General features: G+C 36.7%; 1 protein-coding gene across 5 annotated transcripts in view; it reads left to right on the top strand.

The window, feature by feature from the left end:
* IFT88 (intraflagellar transport 88) overlaps nucleotides 1-20,568 on the top strand; it is a 54,599-nt gene that overhangs the window by 16,283 nt on the left and 17,748 nt on the right. For 2 of the 5 annotated variants that reach the window (XM_068930264.1, XM_068930265.1), the window contains exons 15-22: nucleotides 4,631-4,730; nucleotides 8,256-8,342; nucleotides 9,006-9,192; nucleotides 9,884-9,992; nucleotides 11,482-11,632; nucleotides 13,837-13,952; nucleotides 17,733-17,785; nucleotides 19,304-19,369. In XM_068930264.1, coding sequence (XP_068786365.1) covers nucleotides 4,631-4,730; nucleotides 8,256-8,342; nucleotides 9,006-9,192; nucleotides 9,884-9,992; nucleotides 11,482-11,632; nucleotides 13,837-13,952; nucleotides 17,733-17,785; nucleotides 19,304-19,369 — 869 coding nt within the window. Of the gene's footprint in view, nucleotides 1-4,630; nucleotides 4,731-8,255; nucleotides 8,343-9,005; nucleotides 9,193-9,883; nucleotides 9,993-11,481; nucleotides 11,633-13,836; nucleotides 13,953-17,732; nucleotides 17,786-18,404; nucleotides 19,447-20,568 lie in introns of those variants that run through there. The other 3 variants (XR_011138698.1, XM_068930267.1, XM_068930266.1) reach the window with 3 other exon arrangements.

Below are 20,568 nucleotides of genomic sequence, written 5' to 3'. Positions count from 1 at the left end.
CCAGATTCACAAATACAAGCAGCCTGGAAAATGCAGTTTGTTTGAACATCTCAAGCAGTGTCCAAGCTATTTTGAGTTTGCCTCCGTAGAATGCCCTGTGGAAAATCAAAGCAAATAGTAGAATATATAATGTGTTAAAAATGAATTTCATTGTGTCACTGGAACTCAACTGTTAATAATAAGTTTCTGAACTACTCTGTATTAGCACAAGGAGAGCTTCTTAAAGTATAAAGGCGATCTCATCAATATATACAAGTATCTGAAGGGAGGGTGTTGAGAGGATGGGGCCAAACTGTTCTCCGTGGTGCCCAGTGACAGGACAAGAGGCAACGGGCACCAATGGAAACACAGGAAGTTCCATGTGAACATGAGGAAACTTGACTGTGAGGGTGACTGAGCACTGGAACAGGTTGCCTGGAGAGGTTGTGGAGTCTCCTTTGCTGGAGATATTCAAAAACCGTCTAGAGCATATTGCACAGGATCGCATCCAGGGGACCCTGCTTGAGCAGGGGGGTTGGACTAGATAATCTCCAGAGGTCCCTTCCAACCTCAACCATTCTGTGATTCTGTGGTATATTCAAGAGCTTTTCAAAGTCTCGACAGACAGACAGTACACATAATGCAAAGATCTCAACTCTTCATTGTTAAGTTAGAAGATGGTATAATGAAGACTGAGGGTTCCTAAGAAATTTTCGTTACTCCAAAGAGTCATTATATATGCAAATATTGGAAAATTTCTGAGTTTTATTTATAAACAATGTATCTACTAATTCTTATACATTTATACAAGTATATACAGTGATGGGCTGATGATGCATTTTACTGTTTAGACTTTTCTTTCTAGTTTAGTTTTCAATTTACAGTTTACCTTTTGTTTTCTACTGTGGTTTTTTTTTTCAGCAGAATACTTCTTTATTTTTTCTTAAGAAAAGACAATTCCTATAAGGACAGCATAAAGATGATTGTAACTCCTCCAAGATATAGCCTTATCTGTTTGTTTTTGCTTTTCTATTGTAAGGACGACTTTTGATATTTTTGGTATTTGTAATAACATTACGGGAAAGTAATATGTATACAAATGAGTGATGTGTATCTGCAGCCACATTACTTACAGAATGTATTCAATGTTCAATTTTCTTAATATATGACAAAAAATTGAAGTATGGAAGTGAAGGAAATCTAATAGAGAGCTTTTCTTTACTTTTTTTTTGGCTGAATAGGAATATTTTCAAGTCTTGGTCCTATAATTATAGTTTATTAATAGATATTTATACTAAAATGAAATAATCTATCACGCTGAAGACATGTTTAGCCTACCAGAGCCCACAAGGTGGTGTTTAATGATTTAATAATATTTATAACCTTATCATTTTCCTACTTTTGCCATAACTACTGGACAGAACCTGAACAATATGTCCTGTGAAAATTAGCTTGCTGCTTTATAACTTGCCAGCCTGGGCAAGTCAAATTTGTTTGCAGTGCATCTTGGTTTTTGTTGAAGAAAAAGGAAATAAATGAACCTTTTTTATATCTGTCATATCTACTTCCTTGATGCTATTCACAAAATACTTGTCATGAAGTAAAACCCACTCTTTCGTAGCTTTTCTGGATAGTTAAACAGCTTCTGGTGAGAAGTGTGAGACTGTTTTGTGTGCATCGGGCCTAATTTACTCTCCACTCCTCTGGGCAGAGGTATTCAAGCCCTGCAAAGAAGTTGTAAATCTAGTTTAACAAGCCCATTGAGTTTAGTTTTCCAAATACTATACTGTGAGTCCTCTGAGTGTTAAATGTGCTTTTAATCATATTAATTTTCTTTACAGAAACAAAATAGGGACAAATATTCTTTAGATTTCATAACTTGTTACTGAGATTTCTTGAAATGTGGTTTAATCTTGGGACTACTCTGTCATATTCTGTACGGAATAAAGGGATAATCCGTATCTCTGCATTTTCTGGTTAAAAGAAGTTAACAGTAACTGTTGAAAACTGTTTCTGGACTTTTATTACGGATATAAAAGTCTGCTTCAGTCTTTACTGCTAAGACCAGCCCTCAGGAATTCCAGACCCTGGGGACAAGAGAGAAGGAAGACTCTCCCTTGGTCAAGGAGGATCGGGTTAGAGATCATTTGTCCAAACCTGACATCCGCAAATCCATGGGCCCTGATGGGACGCAGCCACGAGCGCTGAGGGAGCTGGCAGATGTAATTGCTAGGCCCCTCTCCATCATCTTTGAAAGGTCCTGGAGAACAGGAGAGGTGCCTGAGGACTGGAAGAAAGCCAATGTCACGCCAGTCTTCCAAAAGGGCAAGAAGGAGGAGCCAGGAAACGACAGGCCTGTCAGCCTCACCTCCATCCCTGGAAAGGTGATGGAGCAGCTCCTCCTGGAGGTCAGGTCCTCACTAAGCACATGGAGGACAAGAAGGTGATCTGGAGTAGTCAGCACGGATTCACCAAAGGGAAATCATGCTTGACCAATCTGAGAGCCTTCTCTGATGGGATGACTGGCTGGGTAGATGAGGGGAGAGCAGTGGATGTTGTCTACCTGGACTTCAGCAAGGCTTTTGACTCTCTCCCATCACATCCTTGGAAGTAAACTCAGGAAGTGTGGGTTGGATGAGTGGACGGTGAGGTGGATTGAGAACTGGCTGGATGGCAGAGCTCAGAGCATTGTGGTCAGTGGCACAGAGTCTACTTGGGGGCCTGGAGCTAGCGGTGTCCCCCAGGGGTCAGTCCTGGGTCCAGTCTTGTTCAATGTATTCATCAGTGACCTGGAGGAAGGCACAGAGTGCACCCTCAGCAAGTTTGCTGATGAAGCAAAACTGAGGGCTGCACTGCCATTCAGAGGGAGCTGGAGAGGCTGGAGAGGTGGGCGGAGAGGAACCTCCTGAAGTTCAACAAAGGCAAGGGCAGGGTCCTGCACCCAGGGAGGAATAGCCCCATGCAGCAGGACAGGCTGGGGGTTGACCTGCTGGCAAGCAGCTCTGCAGAGAAGGACCTGGGAGTGCTGGTGGACAACAGGTTGACCATGAATGAGCCAGCAATGTGCCCTTGTGGCCAAGAAGGCCAAATGGTCTCCTGGGTTGCATGAGGCAGAGTGTTGTCAGCAGGTGGAGGGAGGTGATCCTGCCCCTCTACTCAGCCCTGGGGAGGCCTCACCTGGAGTGCTGGGTCCAGTTCTGGACTCCCCAGTACAGGAGAGGCATGGAGCTCCTGGAGAGAGTCCAGCAGAGGGCTGCAAAGATGTTGAGGGGACTGGAGCATCTTTCACATGAGGAAAGGTTGAGAGAGCTGGGCCTGTTCATCCTGGAGAAGAGAAGACTGAGAGGGGATCTCATCAACGTGTACAAGTATCTGAAGGGAGGGTGTCGAGAGGATGAGGCCAGACTCTTCTCCGTGGTGCCCAGTGACAGGACAAGAGGCAACAGGCACCAACGGAAACACAGGAAGTTCTGTCTGAACCTGAGGAAAAAAACTTCTTTGCTGTGAGGGTGACAGAGCACTGGGCCCAGGTTGCCCTGAGAGGTTGTGGAGTCTCCTTCACTGGAGATCTTCAAAAGCCATGTGGACACCATCCTGTGCAGTGTGCTCTAGAGGACCCTGCTTGAGCAGGGAGGTTGGACTAGATGATCTCCAGAGGTCCCTTCCAACCTCAACAATTCTGTGCAGTTCTGTGATATCTTTGTAGCAATTACAAATTTTCAGTTAAACTTTTTCTCCAGCATTAAGGTGTATCTCTGTGCTTCATAGAGAGGTGATGCACATGACAAGCCAATTATAACAGCAACCAGTTTTGTTAAACTGTTGTTAGCAAATTAGATGACTATTAGAAGAAAAGAAAAAGGGTTTCCACCACTTAAAAATGGGAGGAATTTAAGAAACATCCCAGAAAGTTGTTCTTTTAGTGAGTTTAATTCCAGACAATTTGATAGAATGGTATATACGTGGAATAAATAAAGGCCTTCGTCCACTGATTGAGCAATTCTGAAATACACCACATCAAACCCTGAAAGGTAGTTCAGATGTTCATTTACAGACCTCATCTGCTCTGTTCTGTACTGCCTTTATTTTGCAGAAGACCGTAAGCCAAAAATAACTGCAGTACTTGGCAGGATGAGCAGAAAGAGTTTTATTATTATGACTTTATTATGTAGCTCAGGGGCTGGGCCCATGCAGACTCTTGCTCTGTTCCGTGAGATGGCATGGGCTTCATAGTATCACATGCAGCAAGAGATCAGGTTTGGAGAATCAACTAAATAGAACTTGTGCAAAGCAAAAGGTTTGAAAAGTGATCTTAATGGGTTTCCTCGAAAAACCTTGCAGTAATAGAAGCTAATGTTTTATATAAAGCCTGTGTATTCCTTTGTTGTTGCAAAATAAAAAGGTATCTGTTTTTATGTCTCTACAAAACACCTTTTTTTTTTTTTTTGTATATGATATCTCTAATTCATACATCATATCTGTAAGTATTTTCAAAACGCTTTTAATTAGTGGAAGTGTCGTATACCTCTGAAAAGAAGGAATAGCTACGAGCAGTTCATTTTAGACAGGTAATTGACAGTAAAAACATATAACAGCGTGGCATTTATATGGATACCTTTTGTTTATCTTTGTGGATTTCTTTCTGTTGCAGGTGTGTTGAAGCCGTAAAAGCTTCCCAGTATGTAGAGTTAGCCAATGACTTGGAAATAAATAAAGCCACTACATATTTGAAGCAAAAGGATTTTAACCAGGTATTGTAACTTTTCACATTACTGTTTTTATTATTATTGTATTGACAAACACATCCTACGTAGTAGTAGCGTATTTTTCAGCAAGGATAAAAATGATTTATGCAAACATAGTAATTATACTGATGCTGGCCATTGAAATACCTCTTTTTGGTGTTTTTATAAGGTTAAGTTTTACCCAAAGGAAATTTTTGCCATAGAAGTTATAGCGAACGCAGTTCAGTTCCAGATTAAGACATCTAAATTTAGTTTTCTGCACTGGTTGTCCAAGCTCACGTTACGGTTAATGGAGATCTAGTTAGTACAGTCAGTGGAGCCTAGAGAGCAGGACAGCTTAATCAGCCAGGAGATGTTTACTTTCTCTCAGATATGTTACCAAAATACATGCAGATACATTTCACGTATATTTTGCATGAATGGCAAGAAATGTGAGAGATCAGCTTCATCTGTAATGTCGCTGTGTATGAACTGCTCTGTCAACTTCTGAGGTCCTTCATCTTTCCATAGCTTGGAGTGATGCATGCAGGGCCATCTGCTTGACCTAAGCTTACTTTCTCTTTTCATATTGAAGCTCTTCCGGTTTCCTGAACAGCTTTTCTCTTCCTGTCCACCCTACCCTCTTCTCCTTCCTTGTAGACAGAGCAAGACAGTTGTCCTTTGATATGCTACAAGTCTGACTGATAACTTTCTGAGATCAGGAAGCAGTTTGAGAGTTTGGAGAATTTTTCCAAATGTAGTAGCTTTTTTCTAGTCATTTTTGGAGGGTGAGAAAGGTGCAGGTATGTAAACAGTAGAAGAATCCCAAGAATTTACTATTTTGATGGCAAAATTGTTAAATTTTTTGCAATTTCCAGTTAGTATCCAGTGTGGGTTTAAAAAAAATTACATATATAAAAATATATATATATATCAAAATATATAAAAGTGTGTGTGTGTGTATATATGTATATATACACATATATTTATATATAAGATGTTTCAGAGATAAATGAAATTCAAAGTTTGCTATTGATGTTGCTTTGGGGTACTCCAACGCAGGGAGAGGGAAGGGAGTTGGAGTAAGTGGAGAGGATGCTCTTTTTGTTTTGATTATGTGATATGAGACCTTTAACCTGCACTGGAACTACTTAAATACTGGAATAGTAGAGTGGGACTGCAGAGTGATGATTGCACAGAATCTTTTTTTGTTCTAATAAAACTGCAGCTGCTACTTAAATTAATCCTCTCTGTTGTTCATATTGTTGCTAACTCACCACCTGCTCAACACACCTTTGGCTGAAGAACAAGAATGGAAAATTTCTGAAATAGTCAGTTTCAAGGCTGAAAGTTTTAGTATGTTTAAAAAAAAAAAAAAAACAAAGACTAAAACAGATTTTTGCTGTAGCTGTAATAGGTTTAACTTTGTGCTCATCGTAATGCATATGTTATTTTAAAACAGTCCCAACATAAATTAAAATAAAATCAGAGTTGAAACTCCCATAATATTTCTAGATTGCGTTTTATTATTTATTACAAATTCTTTTTGTATTAGATAGTTTGAATGTTTTTTTTAGTCTGGAAGAAAAAGCTTTTAAGAATTACCTTTAAAACAAAATTATGTGAGTTAGCCGTGCAACTCCTTAATGTCTCTGGCAGACCCTGCTTATGTCAGGCATGCTGCTTTCAAAGCTTAATTTCTGTAAACATCATGGAATCAGGCCATAAAGAATAATTTGGACCATCTGTGTTTAGATTGTTCAATCCAAGTAGTCATTATTTTCAGGATTAAAAGATGAGAAATTATTTAGAAATATATAAAATGATGATACAGAAACAGCATTTTTGCTTTGCAAGAACAAAAAGAATACTGCTATGGATTTTCATCCTAAGGCCTGTTATAGCTGAAATGATTCAAGAGATCTGCAGCATACCTGCAAGTGAACAACGCTCAGGGTCATACGAACTTTTTTTATAATTGAAAAGGAAATTACTTCCAATCTAATCTTTATAGTCAAAAGATGCCATTCAGCAGGGAAGCAAAGGTAAACAAATTGGCTACAATAGGAAATGGCCTTTCAGAAAGTGTCTTTGAACTATATAGCTAAGTTTACTGAAAGAGAATTCCCTTGTAACAAATGCACAGCTTTTACTCAAAGAAGCAAGTTATGATAACAGTAGAGTACCTCGGATATGGTAGTGTATCTGCAAATGTTTGGGACCATTCCATTTTTGCAGAAAGTCGTAAATATGTATCAAAGATTAAAATTGCCATAGCTAAAGCCTCACATTGCAGAGACTACAAAGTCTAGATTAAAACTTTTGAAATGCTTTTCATGATTGAAATTGCCATATTTCTTTAGAGAATTTTCTATTATTAGGAAAATATTCTGGCCTTAAATAGCTTGCATTTCTAGGGTAGAATGTGGTTTAATAAATCAGTGAGCTGTATCTATCTGTATGTACTTCATTTGTCATTTTACACATCATTAAGACAGTCATGTATTTTGTGTAAAGTAGCTGTAAAAGCAGTTTGTATGACAGTCAATTAAAAATTGTTTTCTTTTTGTCTTTTTTGGCATTGCATATACAGAATCATGCATTTACTTTGATATGTAAACAGCTGATTGCAGCTTTCATGCAAGGGAAGGAGATTTTTGAATTGCTAATGATGGTGGCTAAATTGAGGTTGCTACATCTGTGTTGTAACAGAGGAAAGAACTGGGCCCACTGTTATATTTTAATGCTTCATATAATTAATATCGTTATTTCGTATAAAGAAGCCAGATTTTTCTAATGAATTTAGTCTGCATTTACAAATGTTACCACATAGTCAAGGAGAAAAAAACTGCCCTTATTTTTTTAAGTTTCTTTGGTAGTTTATTAACTATAATTTTGTTTACTTTTTGCCCATCAACTTCTCAGTTTTGAAGTTTATGAAATTTAGTTTTTATGTAGAAGATATCTTCTGTTCTTAGTCTTCATGTGTTTGAGTACTTCGTAAGCTTAGATTGTGTTTTCTTCTTTGCATTACACACAACTGCAGATTGAAATCCAGTTCTACAGTCTTACATATTTTTATATTGCATGTAATTTTTTAGCTTTTTAATGAAAGTTTTAATCCTTTTGCATTTGCTTAGTAAGAGAAGTGGAAAATGTAAGTGCAAGGATTTTAGTTAGTTGATGAGATTAAAGGCAAATAGTATTAACTGGTGTTTTCTGTGAGTAGAACTGGCAGATATGTATAGATTTCAATTAGTTATATCTAATCCAAATATTAAATAACAAATAATAAATTGCCAATTCTATTGAAATTTTGTGATCAATATTTTTGTATGTGTAAGTATGTATATATGGTGTGTGTGTGCCTGTGCACATAGGCACACAAGTTTGACAAGCCCTAGTAATTATCACGTGCATGTTTATATGAGGGAATTTAGTAATAATTTTAGCTGTTTGTTTCTGTGCAGTTTATCAGTGTGTATGTTTTCTGAAATAATTTTGGTATGAGTTTGATATGGTGGAAGTAAATTGCTTTTGAATTGCTTCTAGGCTGTGGAGACTTTAAAAACGTTTGAAAAAAAGGATAGCAGAGTAAAGAGTGCAGCTGCCACAAACCTTTCATTCCTTTATTATTTGGTAAGTGTTTGCTGTAAGAAAATGAGTTAAGAACCAAAGCTTATGTAGCAGTCTTTGTGTCTGTGTAGCAATTTTTGTGTTTGTCAAATAATCTGTGTAAACAAAAAGAAACTGCAAATGTTAGAGAAGCTGTTCTGGGACACCCTTTTCGGGCTGTAGTTGAAGTTCTGGTCATGTCCTTTGCTTAGTGCTGCTGGGAAGAAGAGTGACATTAAGGTCCAGACCACAAAAGGATGTCTGCAGCACAATTTATGCAGAAGCTCAGCACCTACATTATAATTCAAATCCTGAAGACCTTGGCTGAGCCTCAGGAACATGTGAAATTTGTAGATTGGAAAGGAGGGGGTGTGTGTATGAAGCGTGTACGTTTTAGAGGGTTATTCCTGTTTTTAAAAAAAGCTTTCTTTGTTTCAACAAAGGGAATTTCAAGAGTGGATGGGACAGAGTAGCAAAACAGGTCTCGGGTGTTAAGTTCTCTGTAACTTGAAAGAGAAGATCAGTTTTATGCAAACACACAAGTAGTATTTTAGAGCTGAAGAATGTATTATTTTTTCATTTTTCATCTTTTGAAATTTCACTGTAGTAACTATAAGAAGCCACAGTCAGTGTCAAGAAAACCAACTGACCGATCACTAATACAAGGTTTATGTTTTATTCATGTAGGAGAATGAATTGGCACAAGCAACTGACTATGCAGATTTAGCTGTAAATTCTGATAGATACAATCCAGCAGCTCTGACTAATAAGGGAAATACTGTTTTTGCAAATGGAGACTATGAAAAAGCAGCTGAGTTTTATAAAGAAGCTCTCAGGAATGATTCCTCATGCACTGAAGCACTTTACAATCTTGGTAAGCCAAAGGTGATTTTGAGATTTTTCTTTTGTGTAAAGGTACTAGCATTTCTGAGAATGTGATTTTTCAAAGTTTTCTTGAATAGAAATGTGTACCAATAATTATTAGTTTATTCACTAGGTTAAGTTACAGCAACAGCTTCCTGTCTCTTCCATAAAGATATTATACCGTTGTTAATCATCTGCCATTATTAGTTGATATTGGTAAATCACTGTGAAGATAAAAATTGCTGAAAGTGTCACTGTCTACTAAAAATGCACATTTTTTGAGTGTTACACAATCAGCGGGATTATGTATGACCTTGGTCTCTGATTAGGTTCATGTTCCTTGCCTGTATCAGTTTGATGCGTCATACTAACTGGAAAGGATTGTAAGGATGGCTCTCAAGTATAAATTCCATCAGTGTCAAGGCAGTTATATTGGAACTCAGTCTCCCAGCAAATTGTTGTGGGTTTACAGTCATGACCTACTGTATCTGAAATATGTGCGTATATGTTTATTTTTCTTTTTTTTTCTTTTTCCAGGAATTGCTTGTTATATATCATGTAAATATTCAGACCAAAATACAGTTTGAGAGCATCTTTCTGAATGCTATATTCCTGTTTCATTTTTCTTGGTTATGCTGTCAGTTAATGTGCTGAAGTCATCTTTTTGTTATTGCATTAGTGTTGTAACCTTTGTCTTTTAGGTTTATCATACAGGAAGTTAAACAGAATAGATGAAGCTTTGGATTGTTTCCTGAAACTTCATGCAATCCTTCGAAACAATGCCCAAGTTCTTCATCAAATAGCAAACATGTATCTTTTACTGAGTTGTGATGAGAGATGGTGATTTTAGTACATTCATCTCATTTAGTCTTACATGTGTTCTAATCATGACACAAAGACTAAGAAATTTACATTTGCGTCCCTTATGTATGATTCTCTGATGTTTAAAAAAACACAAACAGAAGTTACAGCCTTCTTTGACATTTCCACTGAAGTCAGCGGAGATATATGTTAAGGCTGGACGGTCTTAAAATATGTTAAGTAATACATTAGGACTGTTCTCATTGCATTAATCAGCATATCAGGGAATAGTTAAACAGTTACACTCAGAATTAAAGTGTTACCTACTCTATTTAAAATGCTAAATTATAAAAATAATATGATAGACATAAACGCAGTAGAGTAAAACCTTTAAGAAAAAATATTATAGTTGATGAAAGTGAGGTTCTGTTCTGAAAGCTCTTCTCAGGTTAGTCTGTGTAAGAAAGTAATTGTCTTTCAGCGCTGCAAAAGCTGAACAGATTGGAAAGCCAAGAGGAGGTGGGGGTCATTGGCTTTGCACATCCCCAGTGATAACGATTCTGCAGTATGAATTTATTTAAGGATGCTTCTGAGGATGTGCAAACCAGAATAAAAACTTCCACAAGGAAGAGCAGGTTTTGATTCCTGTGCTTTACTTTTAAGTATAGTGAAGATACTTAAAATATATTTTATTCAGTAAAGCAAGCAAACTTCAAAATTTCAGAATGGCTGTGATCTCAGTTCCCTGCGTAGCCCTGTCACAACAGCTTATATGGCTCTACAACTTCCAGCACCATCCGGGGGAGAATTCCCCGGCGCCACTGCTACGTAAAGCTGCTTTCCACAAACCCTCACAGGCCTTTTTTCCCGTGAAGGGTGGAGTGCAGTAGAAACGTAGAGAGCATGTCGGGAAACAGCTCCAGCTCACGCGGCCCCGGAGTACTGGGCCATCGCACTCCTTGTGGGGTAACTGAGGAGGGGAAAGTGCTCTGCAGACCTAATTGCAACCAAAGTGGCTTCCGTCCTCTGGATCACGCCGTGCCGCTTAGACCTGCAGCACAGAATCTTCCTGCAGGCAGAAGTCTGCTCCTGAGGACAGCAGTTCTACCTAATCACTTATGTCGGTACACAGTGATACGTTCAGAAAAGCATACCCAGTTGTGAAGGCTAGAAATAAATGCCAAATTCTCTCACTTTGTTGTTATAAGTGAGGAAGTCAGAGTGACATTAGCAAGAGACAGCTAAGTCTACAGTGTTTTTAAGGTGAAAGAGCTGTCAAAGCCTCTGAATTATTTCTCTTTCTTCAAGTCTACAAAAGCACTTCCCAATAGGAAAGAAATTATGAAATCAATGTGTAAAAATTCTGAATAAATTGTCCACACTGGAGTGACTGGTGTATCTGTCCAGCATATGGATTACATTATGTTAAGCAGGGGGAATGCTCAGTAAACCGAAGTGTCATCAGCACTGGAGTTGTCCTTAACTGAAGAAACCTCAGATATGAAGTAATGGAAGATCCCAATCAAGCCATAGAGTGGCTCATGCAGTTGATCAGCGTAGTGCCCACTGACCCATGTATTCTTTCAAAACTAGGGAAATTGTATGATAACGAAGGTGATAAATCCCAAGCTTTTCATTATTACTATGAGGTACTTGTTCTTTACCTTTCTGGTGCACTTTCAAAGAAAACGTTGTCATAGGTTCGTACATCAAATTAACGATTGATTCATTTGAACTATTTAAAATATTAGTGAAAGGAAAGAAGAATGAGATTTGGGGGTGGGTTTGTTTGTTTACATTGACCCCTAAAATTTTGTTTTCAATTTAAAATACACTCTGAAACACAAAGTTAAAAATGGATGTCGTAAATGTGATTTTAAAGGTATGTAACTTGACTGCATTAATTGGAAAGTACATCTGTGTATAATGGCCATATATATATGTATGTATTTATTGATGGTATAGTTACAGACTGTGGATCTTTCAGAATCCACAAAAATTTCTCACCTAGTCTCCTCTGCTTCCATGTATCTCCATTGGAGGCTCTGTCTGTTAAATGATTCAGCCGTTTGCTTGGCTGTGTTGTGAGTAATGTCTGGGGAGTGATCTGACTCGGGGCTTGGGGGTTTTTTTGGAGGTGGGGGGAATATGGGCTCCTTCCTCTTCGTGTGGGAGTTGGGAGAACGTAGGGATCTCTTGACCTGATAAAGCATGGATTTCTGCCTTATTTGACACATGCGCTATTATTTGCTATCCTCCTACGCAAAACCCAAATGCTTCCAAGTATGTTTGATGTTTAAATCCCCTTCTTTTGCGTTAAAGACTCAAAGAATTTGCCATTGGAATAGACGAAATATGCAAGGTGATGGTCTTTTTTTTTTTTTTTTTTTTTTTAAAACTGATGTCGGTTGAGTGAAGTTGGTAAACGTGCCGTATTCCTCCTTTTTTAGCTTTATTTTAGTAGTAGCTAAACTGCACTACACAGGTAAACGTTAAGAATTATTTACTTGATTCAGAAAAAGAAGCATTAGTTCATGTCCAGTTGAGGTGATTCACGCGTATGCATAGATTTAGGCCCATTTCCAGGTGTTTCCCAGAATTGGAATCAAATTCATGGATTTTTTCTGTTGTTTTTGTTTTTTGGTTGGTTGCTTGTTTGCTTTGTTTTGCTTTTTCAAATTGTGAGTAGGATTAAGCAACCTCTATTTAGGCAGCTGGGGCTGTTTTGGTCACCCAAGGATTTCATACTAGCTTCCAGCTGCTGGTCCAGAAGGGCACGGGCCTTCTGTAGCTTTCATGTCTTACCTGTTAGTCTCGTGCACATCTCTTGGATACTCCCGGAGCTTCTAAATTGCCTTGTGTATTCTGTATGCTTGTAGTGGTAGGTGTTGCATGAATAAAAGCAGAGGTGGTAGAGTTGTGAAAAATCTTGCCCCTTGTATTTGTTTATAATTGGCGTCTTGAACACTCCCTCAAAGACCACATTTGTTTTTTGGTGGAAAAGACTGTATAATTAAATAAAAATTTGCAATTATAGAAGGCATTTGCGTATTTATAAAGAGAAACTGAAAGCTTCAGGTGGATTCATGCAGGTAAACCCAGAAGCCTAATAAAGCTATTCCTTATTTTGTCTTACAGCTGCAGAAAAATATTATAGTTTGGACAAATTTAGTTGCCTGAATGTAGACATCTGCTCTCGTTTCAGGTTATCTGTGATACTTGTAACAGTTTGTAAACACACCTCTGTTTTAGAAACCGGAGTAGGACAGGAAGTTGTTTTGCAATCTGAGAGGTTTTTTTTGTCTGTGTAAAGTCAGAGGATTACCAAATCTGTGTTGCCATTCTGAATAATAGCGGAGTTGTGCTTGGAGATGATTTTGGTGCCTGTTTCAACGAGAATTTCTAAGAAGCTGAAAATGTTATTTATGTACATATGTATTTCATAGAAAAGAATGCATGCTTTTAGGTGAGTTTTCTAGCAGACTGATTTGAAATATGAAATTTTTCATATTATAACATTGTTTAATATTTTAGGCAACTTATTTACATATAACAGTCGTCTACGTAAGTTTTGCTGCTGTAAATGATACTTAAATTAATATTTCAAATAAGGTTGGATGGAAAATGTGACAGACTCATCTCAGGTAACTTCTAAAAAGCATTCTGTAATTAGAAAAATTGACATGCTGTTTTTTGGGGGTGGGTTAGTATAGTACACTGCTTTCATTCATATATTACGTATTTTGGGCATCTGGAGAATTAAATACTTAAATGAGTAAGATATTCCAAAAGTCACATAAAGATGTTGTTTATCACTAAAATTGTGTTTCTTTCGCCTTTTCTATTTTGTCAGTCATATCGGCATTTCCCTTCAAACATTGAGGTCATTGAATGGCTTGGAGCCTACTATATTGACACCCAGTTTTGTGAAAAAGCCATTGAGTACTTCGAAAGAGCAGCACTTATCCTGTAAGTAATTATTATTTTATACATTGTCAAATATTTTGTGATTAGGCATCTATATTTATAACTGGAGATAAATTGGTTGGAGAACATTAACACTATAAGCAAATGTCAGAGTTAAATATATTTTGGGATATTATTTAATTTTCTCAACTTCCTGTTTGTTTAGAGGATGTTTTGCTTCTAAGTGCTTAAATTGCTTCTAAGTGCTTTAAGTTTTGGGTAAAGTATTTCCTTTGTATTATTTAATCATTTGATGATAACATGATGGTTTAGATAAAAGCATCTTTTAGCAGTTCATGCTGCATTTTTTCCTTTCATATGATTTCTGCTCCTGTAAAAAGAATGACAGATACATACAAATAATATATTGAATTGAGCAAAAATGTACGGTACATAATTACAGTGAAAATATATTGACAAATCAAATTGAACCTGACAAGGATATTTGGAATATAGCGAGATAAACTTAGCTCCTGGAATTATCCTTTAGTAAGGTATTAAATACTTAATAAAATAAGAGGATAGAGTATATTTTATTTTAGATGAGAAAGAGAGCTTACCAGGTTAATAAACAAAAATTTGGTCAAACAGAATTCTAAAAAGGAATGCGGGTTTTTATGTGGAAACAAAGGTTTCTCTATGTGTTCATGAGGAACTTGTGTTAATAGATCAGCTAAAATTCATGCGACTAAAATTCACAGCAAGTATGAATTTGTCTTATTTTGTGTTTTGGGAACCAATCAAAAATCAGGCTAAGCAAAACTCAGTTACTGCTTATCTGGTGATGATCTAAGCTTTGACCTTTTGCCACTGTTGACGTGAATCTTAATGACGTACGTGAACAGGAGACTGGGCAAAATTTTGACAATTTGTTCAAGATTATACTGAACTTCTAACAATCTACTTGCAATAAGAAATAATAATTCTGTTTTTTATGTGGCTTGAATTAGAATAGACGTTGAATATTATAGAAGAGAAAAAGCTAGGTTTACATAAGGATTAACAGCTGATAATAAATAGAAAAACAGAAATTCCACTAACAGTAGTATAATTATAAAGAAATAGAGCTATAGATTAAAGGCAAAAATACAGGAGGCAAGTTCATAGGCTTAAGAATTAGGAAAGTGTAAGCATAAGTTACCACACTTTAAACATGGGTTTAACTGAGCTTGTGCCTATTGTTATCTGGGTCAGTGCACTTACATTTTGGTACACTAGAAGTTCAGAGCCTGTCTGGAATCTGTGATTACTGTCTACAATACACTATATTATTTTTTTTTGAGTGACAATAATAATAATAGCACAAACTCTAGTACCCTATTTAAAAAAAAAAAAAAAGTATACAAAAGTCATAACATGACACCAGCCTTCCGGCACACCAGTAACAACAATGCATTACCCCTAAGTGAGATATCAGATTAACTTATTTTAATTAAACAAGCTAGCTGAAGATCATATTCCTGATACCAGCTTTCAGTCTGTGAGTCACAGCCAATGGGCGAAAGCTGCACAATGCCCGAGTACGGCCTTTCACCACGACTGTTACTCACAATAATTGGCCGTACGCAATTCCTAAGGTGGAGAAGCAGCTTGCTTTCTGCTTGGAACTTGGGCTCTTTCTTTCCTCATGAAAATGCCTTCAAAATTATCTTCTGTGCAGGGTGTGATCAATATGACCATATTGCGAATTTAGTTTTTTATTTACAGTAATAAAATTTGTGATTAACTTTGTTACAATTAGGGAAGGATGTTTAAAAGAATTGAAATTATAGATATATCGAAATACTTCGTTATCCACTGATCTTCAATTCTGTAACCCATTGGTCCTATACAGAAAGTTTGTGCAATGCAAAGGAAGGACTGGTAACATAAACAATAACAGATATTTCAGTATTTTATAGTTGCAGACCCAACAAACCCTAGAAAAGAAGAAAAAAGATTAATCAAAATATGATATCTTGTTGTTGAGCATTTGTTGGCGTCAGAGCTTGATTGTAGGCCTTCAGCTGTTTTTCATCAAGTAGTCATTTACCATCAGGAATTGCCTAGAAGATTTTTTTTCTTTTTTTTCATATATTCTTCTCTCTCTCTGTCATTCTCTCCCTTTTATTTTTTTTTTTTTTTGGTTCCACCCTTACTTAAAGGTTTGCTAGTATTCTTTTCTTTTCAGCACAACAGTGCACACCGTAATCTCTATTGTAGTTAAGCTGTTGGATCACGTATGCTGGTGCTCACAGCCTTTTTAGAAACTTTGGAAAAAACAGCTGAAACTAAAAAGAATTATTTCATAATAATCGTGTTTTGGCAAAGGTCTAAATATTTTAGGCTTCATGTTGCAGCCAGTCCCTACATGAAACGTGAAGTATGTGGATTGTAAACTATTTATTAGTCAGTGGCATATGACATTTTTCATTATTATCTATAATTTTAGTCTTTCTATATAATACAGAAAAATTATTCTTTGTGGGGTAAGATGGTTAATAGTAGATAATAATGTAGATATTTAAGGGTTTATTTGATATTAAAAATTGAGTCTAGATTTGCAAATTGCTAAATATGAATATGAATTTCTAAATTAATATTGTTACTGATTGTAACTAAAGTTACATTTTTGAAAATTTGACTTAATTTTAGTTTTGACCACCCTTTTTGTCAGTTTAATATTGTTTACTGTATTCAGTGTTTTAATTACAATAATCATATTTTAGTTTGCATTTTAAGATAATATATTAGACAATGAATTGAGGTTGTTTTCCATTATTCTACATATTAGCAGCGTATGTGAATCAAACATTAATAATAGGAGCCATGAATCTAGTGCTGATGGCTGACAATTTATTCTCTTTAAGATTTTCGTACTGAACTACCTAAAACTGTAATGGAGAGTGGTGTGGATGTTTGCTTGGCTGCCTTTAACAGGAGACATACTCAGCTGAAACTGAAAAATGTGAAGCATCTGTCTTCCATAAGTTTGTCTGGCAGCTGCTACTGTGCAAACAAACATTATATATAGAGAAAAATGAAAGAAAGGGAAATTAAAGAGAATTAGTGTAAAAAAACAAACAAAAAAAAACAAAAAAACCCCACTGTTCTGCCAGTGTTAGTGTACACTGCCTTTTGGACATAGTACTGTCAAACTATAAACCACCTATGGAAAGTGCTTTGGCTTATAGAGCATCCTTATGCAGTTGACATGAAAATTTCCTAATTCTCACGTCGTCTTGATAAGAATGAGGAAAGACTCCAACAATTTTGTTGTACGTGTCCAGACCTCTCCAGTGTTTTCTCTGACCATTACGTGTTAGAAAGAGAAGGAAAGGAAGCAGCCAAGGCATCTTGCAGGAGGCAGAGTTCAAAGCTGTAAGTGGGAGTGTGCGTTCCGGCAGGAGTCTTGGGCATGCTTGAGGCCCTGCTGGTGGGATTTTCTCAGAATACCATTTGGCATTTTGTTCTCTTCCCCTGCTTCATGATTCTGTACAGCCTTGGATAAAGATGAGTGGATCACGTGGCAGGTCAACTGCCTGCGTCAGGTGCATAGAGTCATAAGTAGGAGAAAGATTAGAACACGTGACTACAAGTGGGTGAGACAGAGGCCTGAACACAGGCGTGGAGGCAGGAGTGAAGTGTCTGTGAACGGACCAGGCTAAGCCCTTCCTAGGAGGGGACTATATTAGGTAAAAGAATTTAAGACAAGTTTAATAGTAGGTTTTTACCAATGCTATGCAGAATATTTTGCTTATTCATTGTTTGGCAGCATGCATAATTTTTTTTATTTATATACAGACCAACACAAGTGAAGTGGCAGCTGATGATTGCCAGTTGCTATAGAAGAAGTGGTAAGTTCTGTAACAGTTTTTCTTAATTAGTTAGAGGTTTGTTTTGTTTTCAGATGTTACACATTTTGATTTTTTTTTTCTTTTGATCTTTTCTGCATGTGTTATATTGATCCCAAAATGTGTTGGAAAGTTCAGTTACATGTTATTTTGATTTTTTTTGAATTTTTTTGCATTTATATGTAATAAAGTGTGACTTTTCTTTAAGTCCAAGAAGTATGCGTGTAGTGATTTATGCATAGAGCACTCCTTGGGAATTAAAATAAGTTGTTATAGCATAAATGATCTGCCAGAAGTTTTTAAATGTATATTATGGTACCATCTGATCTAACATAAGTCATTAGAATTTGAAGTTGCTTAGTTGCCATTATTCATTTGCAACACTAGTTACAATTTTTAGACATTAAAATAGTATTTGCATTACACAGAATACCTTTGGGGCAGTCTTAATGTGCTGAATTTTCATACTGTTAATGTAATACATCAATATTTTTGATGATAAGCAAAACAAAAAGACAAGATTTCTCTTTTTTCATCACCTACACAGCATTCAAGACACTTGATGCTGTAAATTATACTTTGTTGCTGTCCCATTGTTACCACTCTCCTTTTCCTTCTCTAGAATCTTGCAGAAGAGACTTCAATAATGTATCGGTGCATTTTCTCACTCTGCTCCGTTTAATTCAACAGTGAAAAAGAAACAGGAGCTGGGAAATTCACTGGGAGCAGCAAACTAAGAACAGTCAACACCACCCAAAAACAGACAAATTCACTGCTTTCCCAGCAAAGAAATACAACAGTTTTGGCTGTTGTTTAGATTGCTTATGATTCATTGGCAAAATTCCTAGCTTATCATGTTAACACATACCAGGTCAGTTTGATCTCTGCCTAGCATTAAGGAAATAAAAACATTGGTGATATGTCAACTAGCTTTTTTTTTCATCTGATGTTCTATGGAAATGAATTTTTTATATGGACAATGTCTGTCAGTCCTCTCCATAGTAAGTCTCAAAAAGAATTGCTTTGCTACTAGTTCTGTGAAAAACGGTGTTTGGGCAAAGGAGAGAGACACAGATTCGTGCTCTGTTTGAAGGAAGGGCAGGCAGAGCCCAACTGTTGGACAGTTCTATTTGACTAATCCGTATATTTGCAGCCTCAGATAAGCCGTAGTATGTGTGATAAATATTATCTGTTAGATGCGTCCCAGCATGATAGGGTGCATGCAGTTGGGGTTGGCATGGGGTCCTAGAGGTAGGTGGACAAAGGACAAAAATCAGTAGGAAACTAGTCTTCATTAATTCTGGTTTTTGCAGAATAATTTGGATTGTTTTCAAATGTTCTTAATTTCTACTATCAAGTACTTGTTAAAGAGTGTTCAGTTTCCTTTTATCAAATTTGATCTTAGAATATTAAGACACGTTCTTGAAAAGCTGAAGTAATGTCAAGCTGTATCAATTCCTCATCTGATATTCTTTTTTAATTTTTGGATATGTGGATAGGAGATGTTTCTTTTGTTTGCAGGTAACTACCAGAAAGCTCTAGACAAATACAAAGTCATTCACAGAAAATTTCCAGAGAATGTTGAATGTAAGTGGTTTCACTGAGTGGTACACCTATCAAAGGAAACTTTGTTATGTTGAGAATATGTTTGTAATCTATATGATGTAAGTATTTTTCAAATAAAAATATTTATATGAACTAACGTTTTATTCACTCTAATGCCGCATGTTTTCTGTGACAACACTGAAGCATGATTTAAGTAATATTAGGGTAGTGCTGAAGAAGATGAAAGTCAACCAATCAGCCACAATTAAAGTTTAGTTCCTTCTCTTGCATACTTTCTAAATTTTATAACTCTGTTGTTTAATCTGTCTTAGGATATGAGAGATATATATAGATATAGATTTGTTTGTTTGTTTGTTTACTTCTAGTCCCTACTAGTTGAAACTTGTACTATGTTTCCCGATGTTAGAAAATCTTATTATTAAGTTTTACCAAAGCCAAGCCTTCCAAAAGAATGTAGAGGGTGAGTTTTTGTTGTTAGTTTTTTAAATTTAGTAAGTCAACTGGTCTCTAGAAAATCCTTAGAAAATTTCGAAGTAAACTTGAGGAAACATCACTTTGAAGAGTAAAAGACTCTTGGCAGAATCAGCCGCTCTTTTAGTCTAAATGAAAGAAACGTGTAGAAAATAAGGGTTGTCATTGGTTGTCAGAACATCCTCTTAAATCCCACACTGTCTAATACCTTGCTAATTCCAAAATAAAAAGTTTTCACCACCGGAGTTGCACTTTTAAACGTTATGTGGGAAGAACACTTGTATTTTAAAATAAAAGGCTATCATTCTGTTTTAACAGACTTACTGATTTTTTTAGAGAGGAGTCATAGCTATTGTCCTAGAGAGATTAAATACTGTGACTCCTCAGTTACGAGCAAAATGTCGTGTTCATATTGCCCATTTATGTCTCAGAGGGGTAGAGTATTTAGCAAACCTTTTAGAAATGGCAGTATTTTTCTGAACGTTGTATCTGCAAATTACAGTATTGACGCACCAGTTAGACAAGAAAATTAAACAGGTCTGAAAGCTTGCTGCTAAAAATATAGTCCTTCACTCTTCCCTCCTTGCCATGTCCCCTTCCTTATGCTGGTCCTGGTGCTTTTTTGGTCCCTCAGTGGACCAGTTCAGCTCACTAAACCAGCAGAAAAATAACTGAGCAAAAGTGAATATATTTGTGGAAGCAGTCAGGAGGGAAATAAATCATGTCATGCTTGTGTCTGCTTCAGAGAC

The sequence above is a fragment of the Struthio camelus genome, chromosome 1 (assembly GCF_040807025.1).
Source record: "Struthio camelus isolate bStrCam1 chromosome 1, bStrCam1.hap1, whole genome shotgun sequence".
In the NCBI taxonomy this organism is placed as follows: Eukaryota; Metazoa; Chordata; class Aves; order Struthioniformes; family Struthionidae; genus Struthio; species Struthio camelus.
Note: the sequence above shows the minus strand (reverse complement) of the source record. Positions and strands in the feature narration are given on the sequence as shown.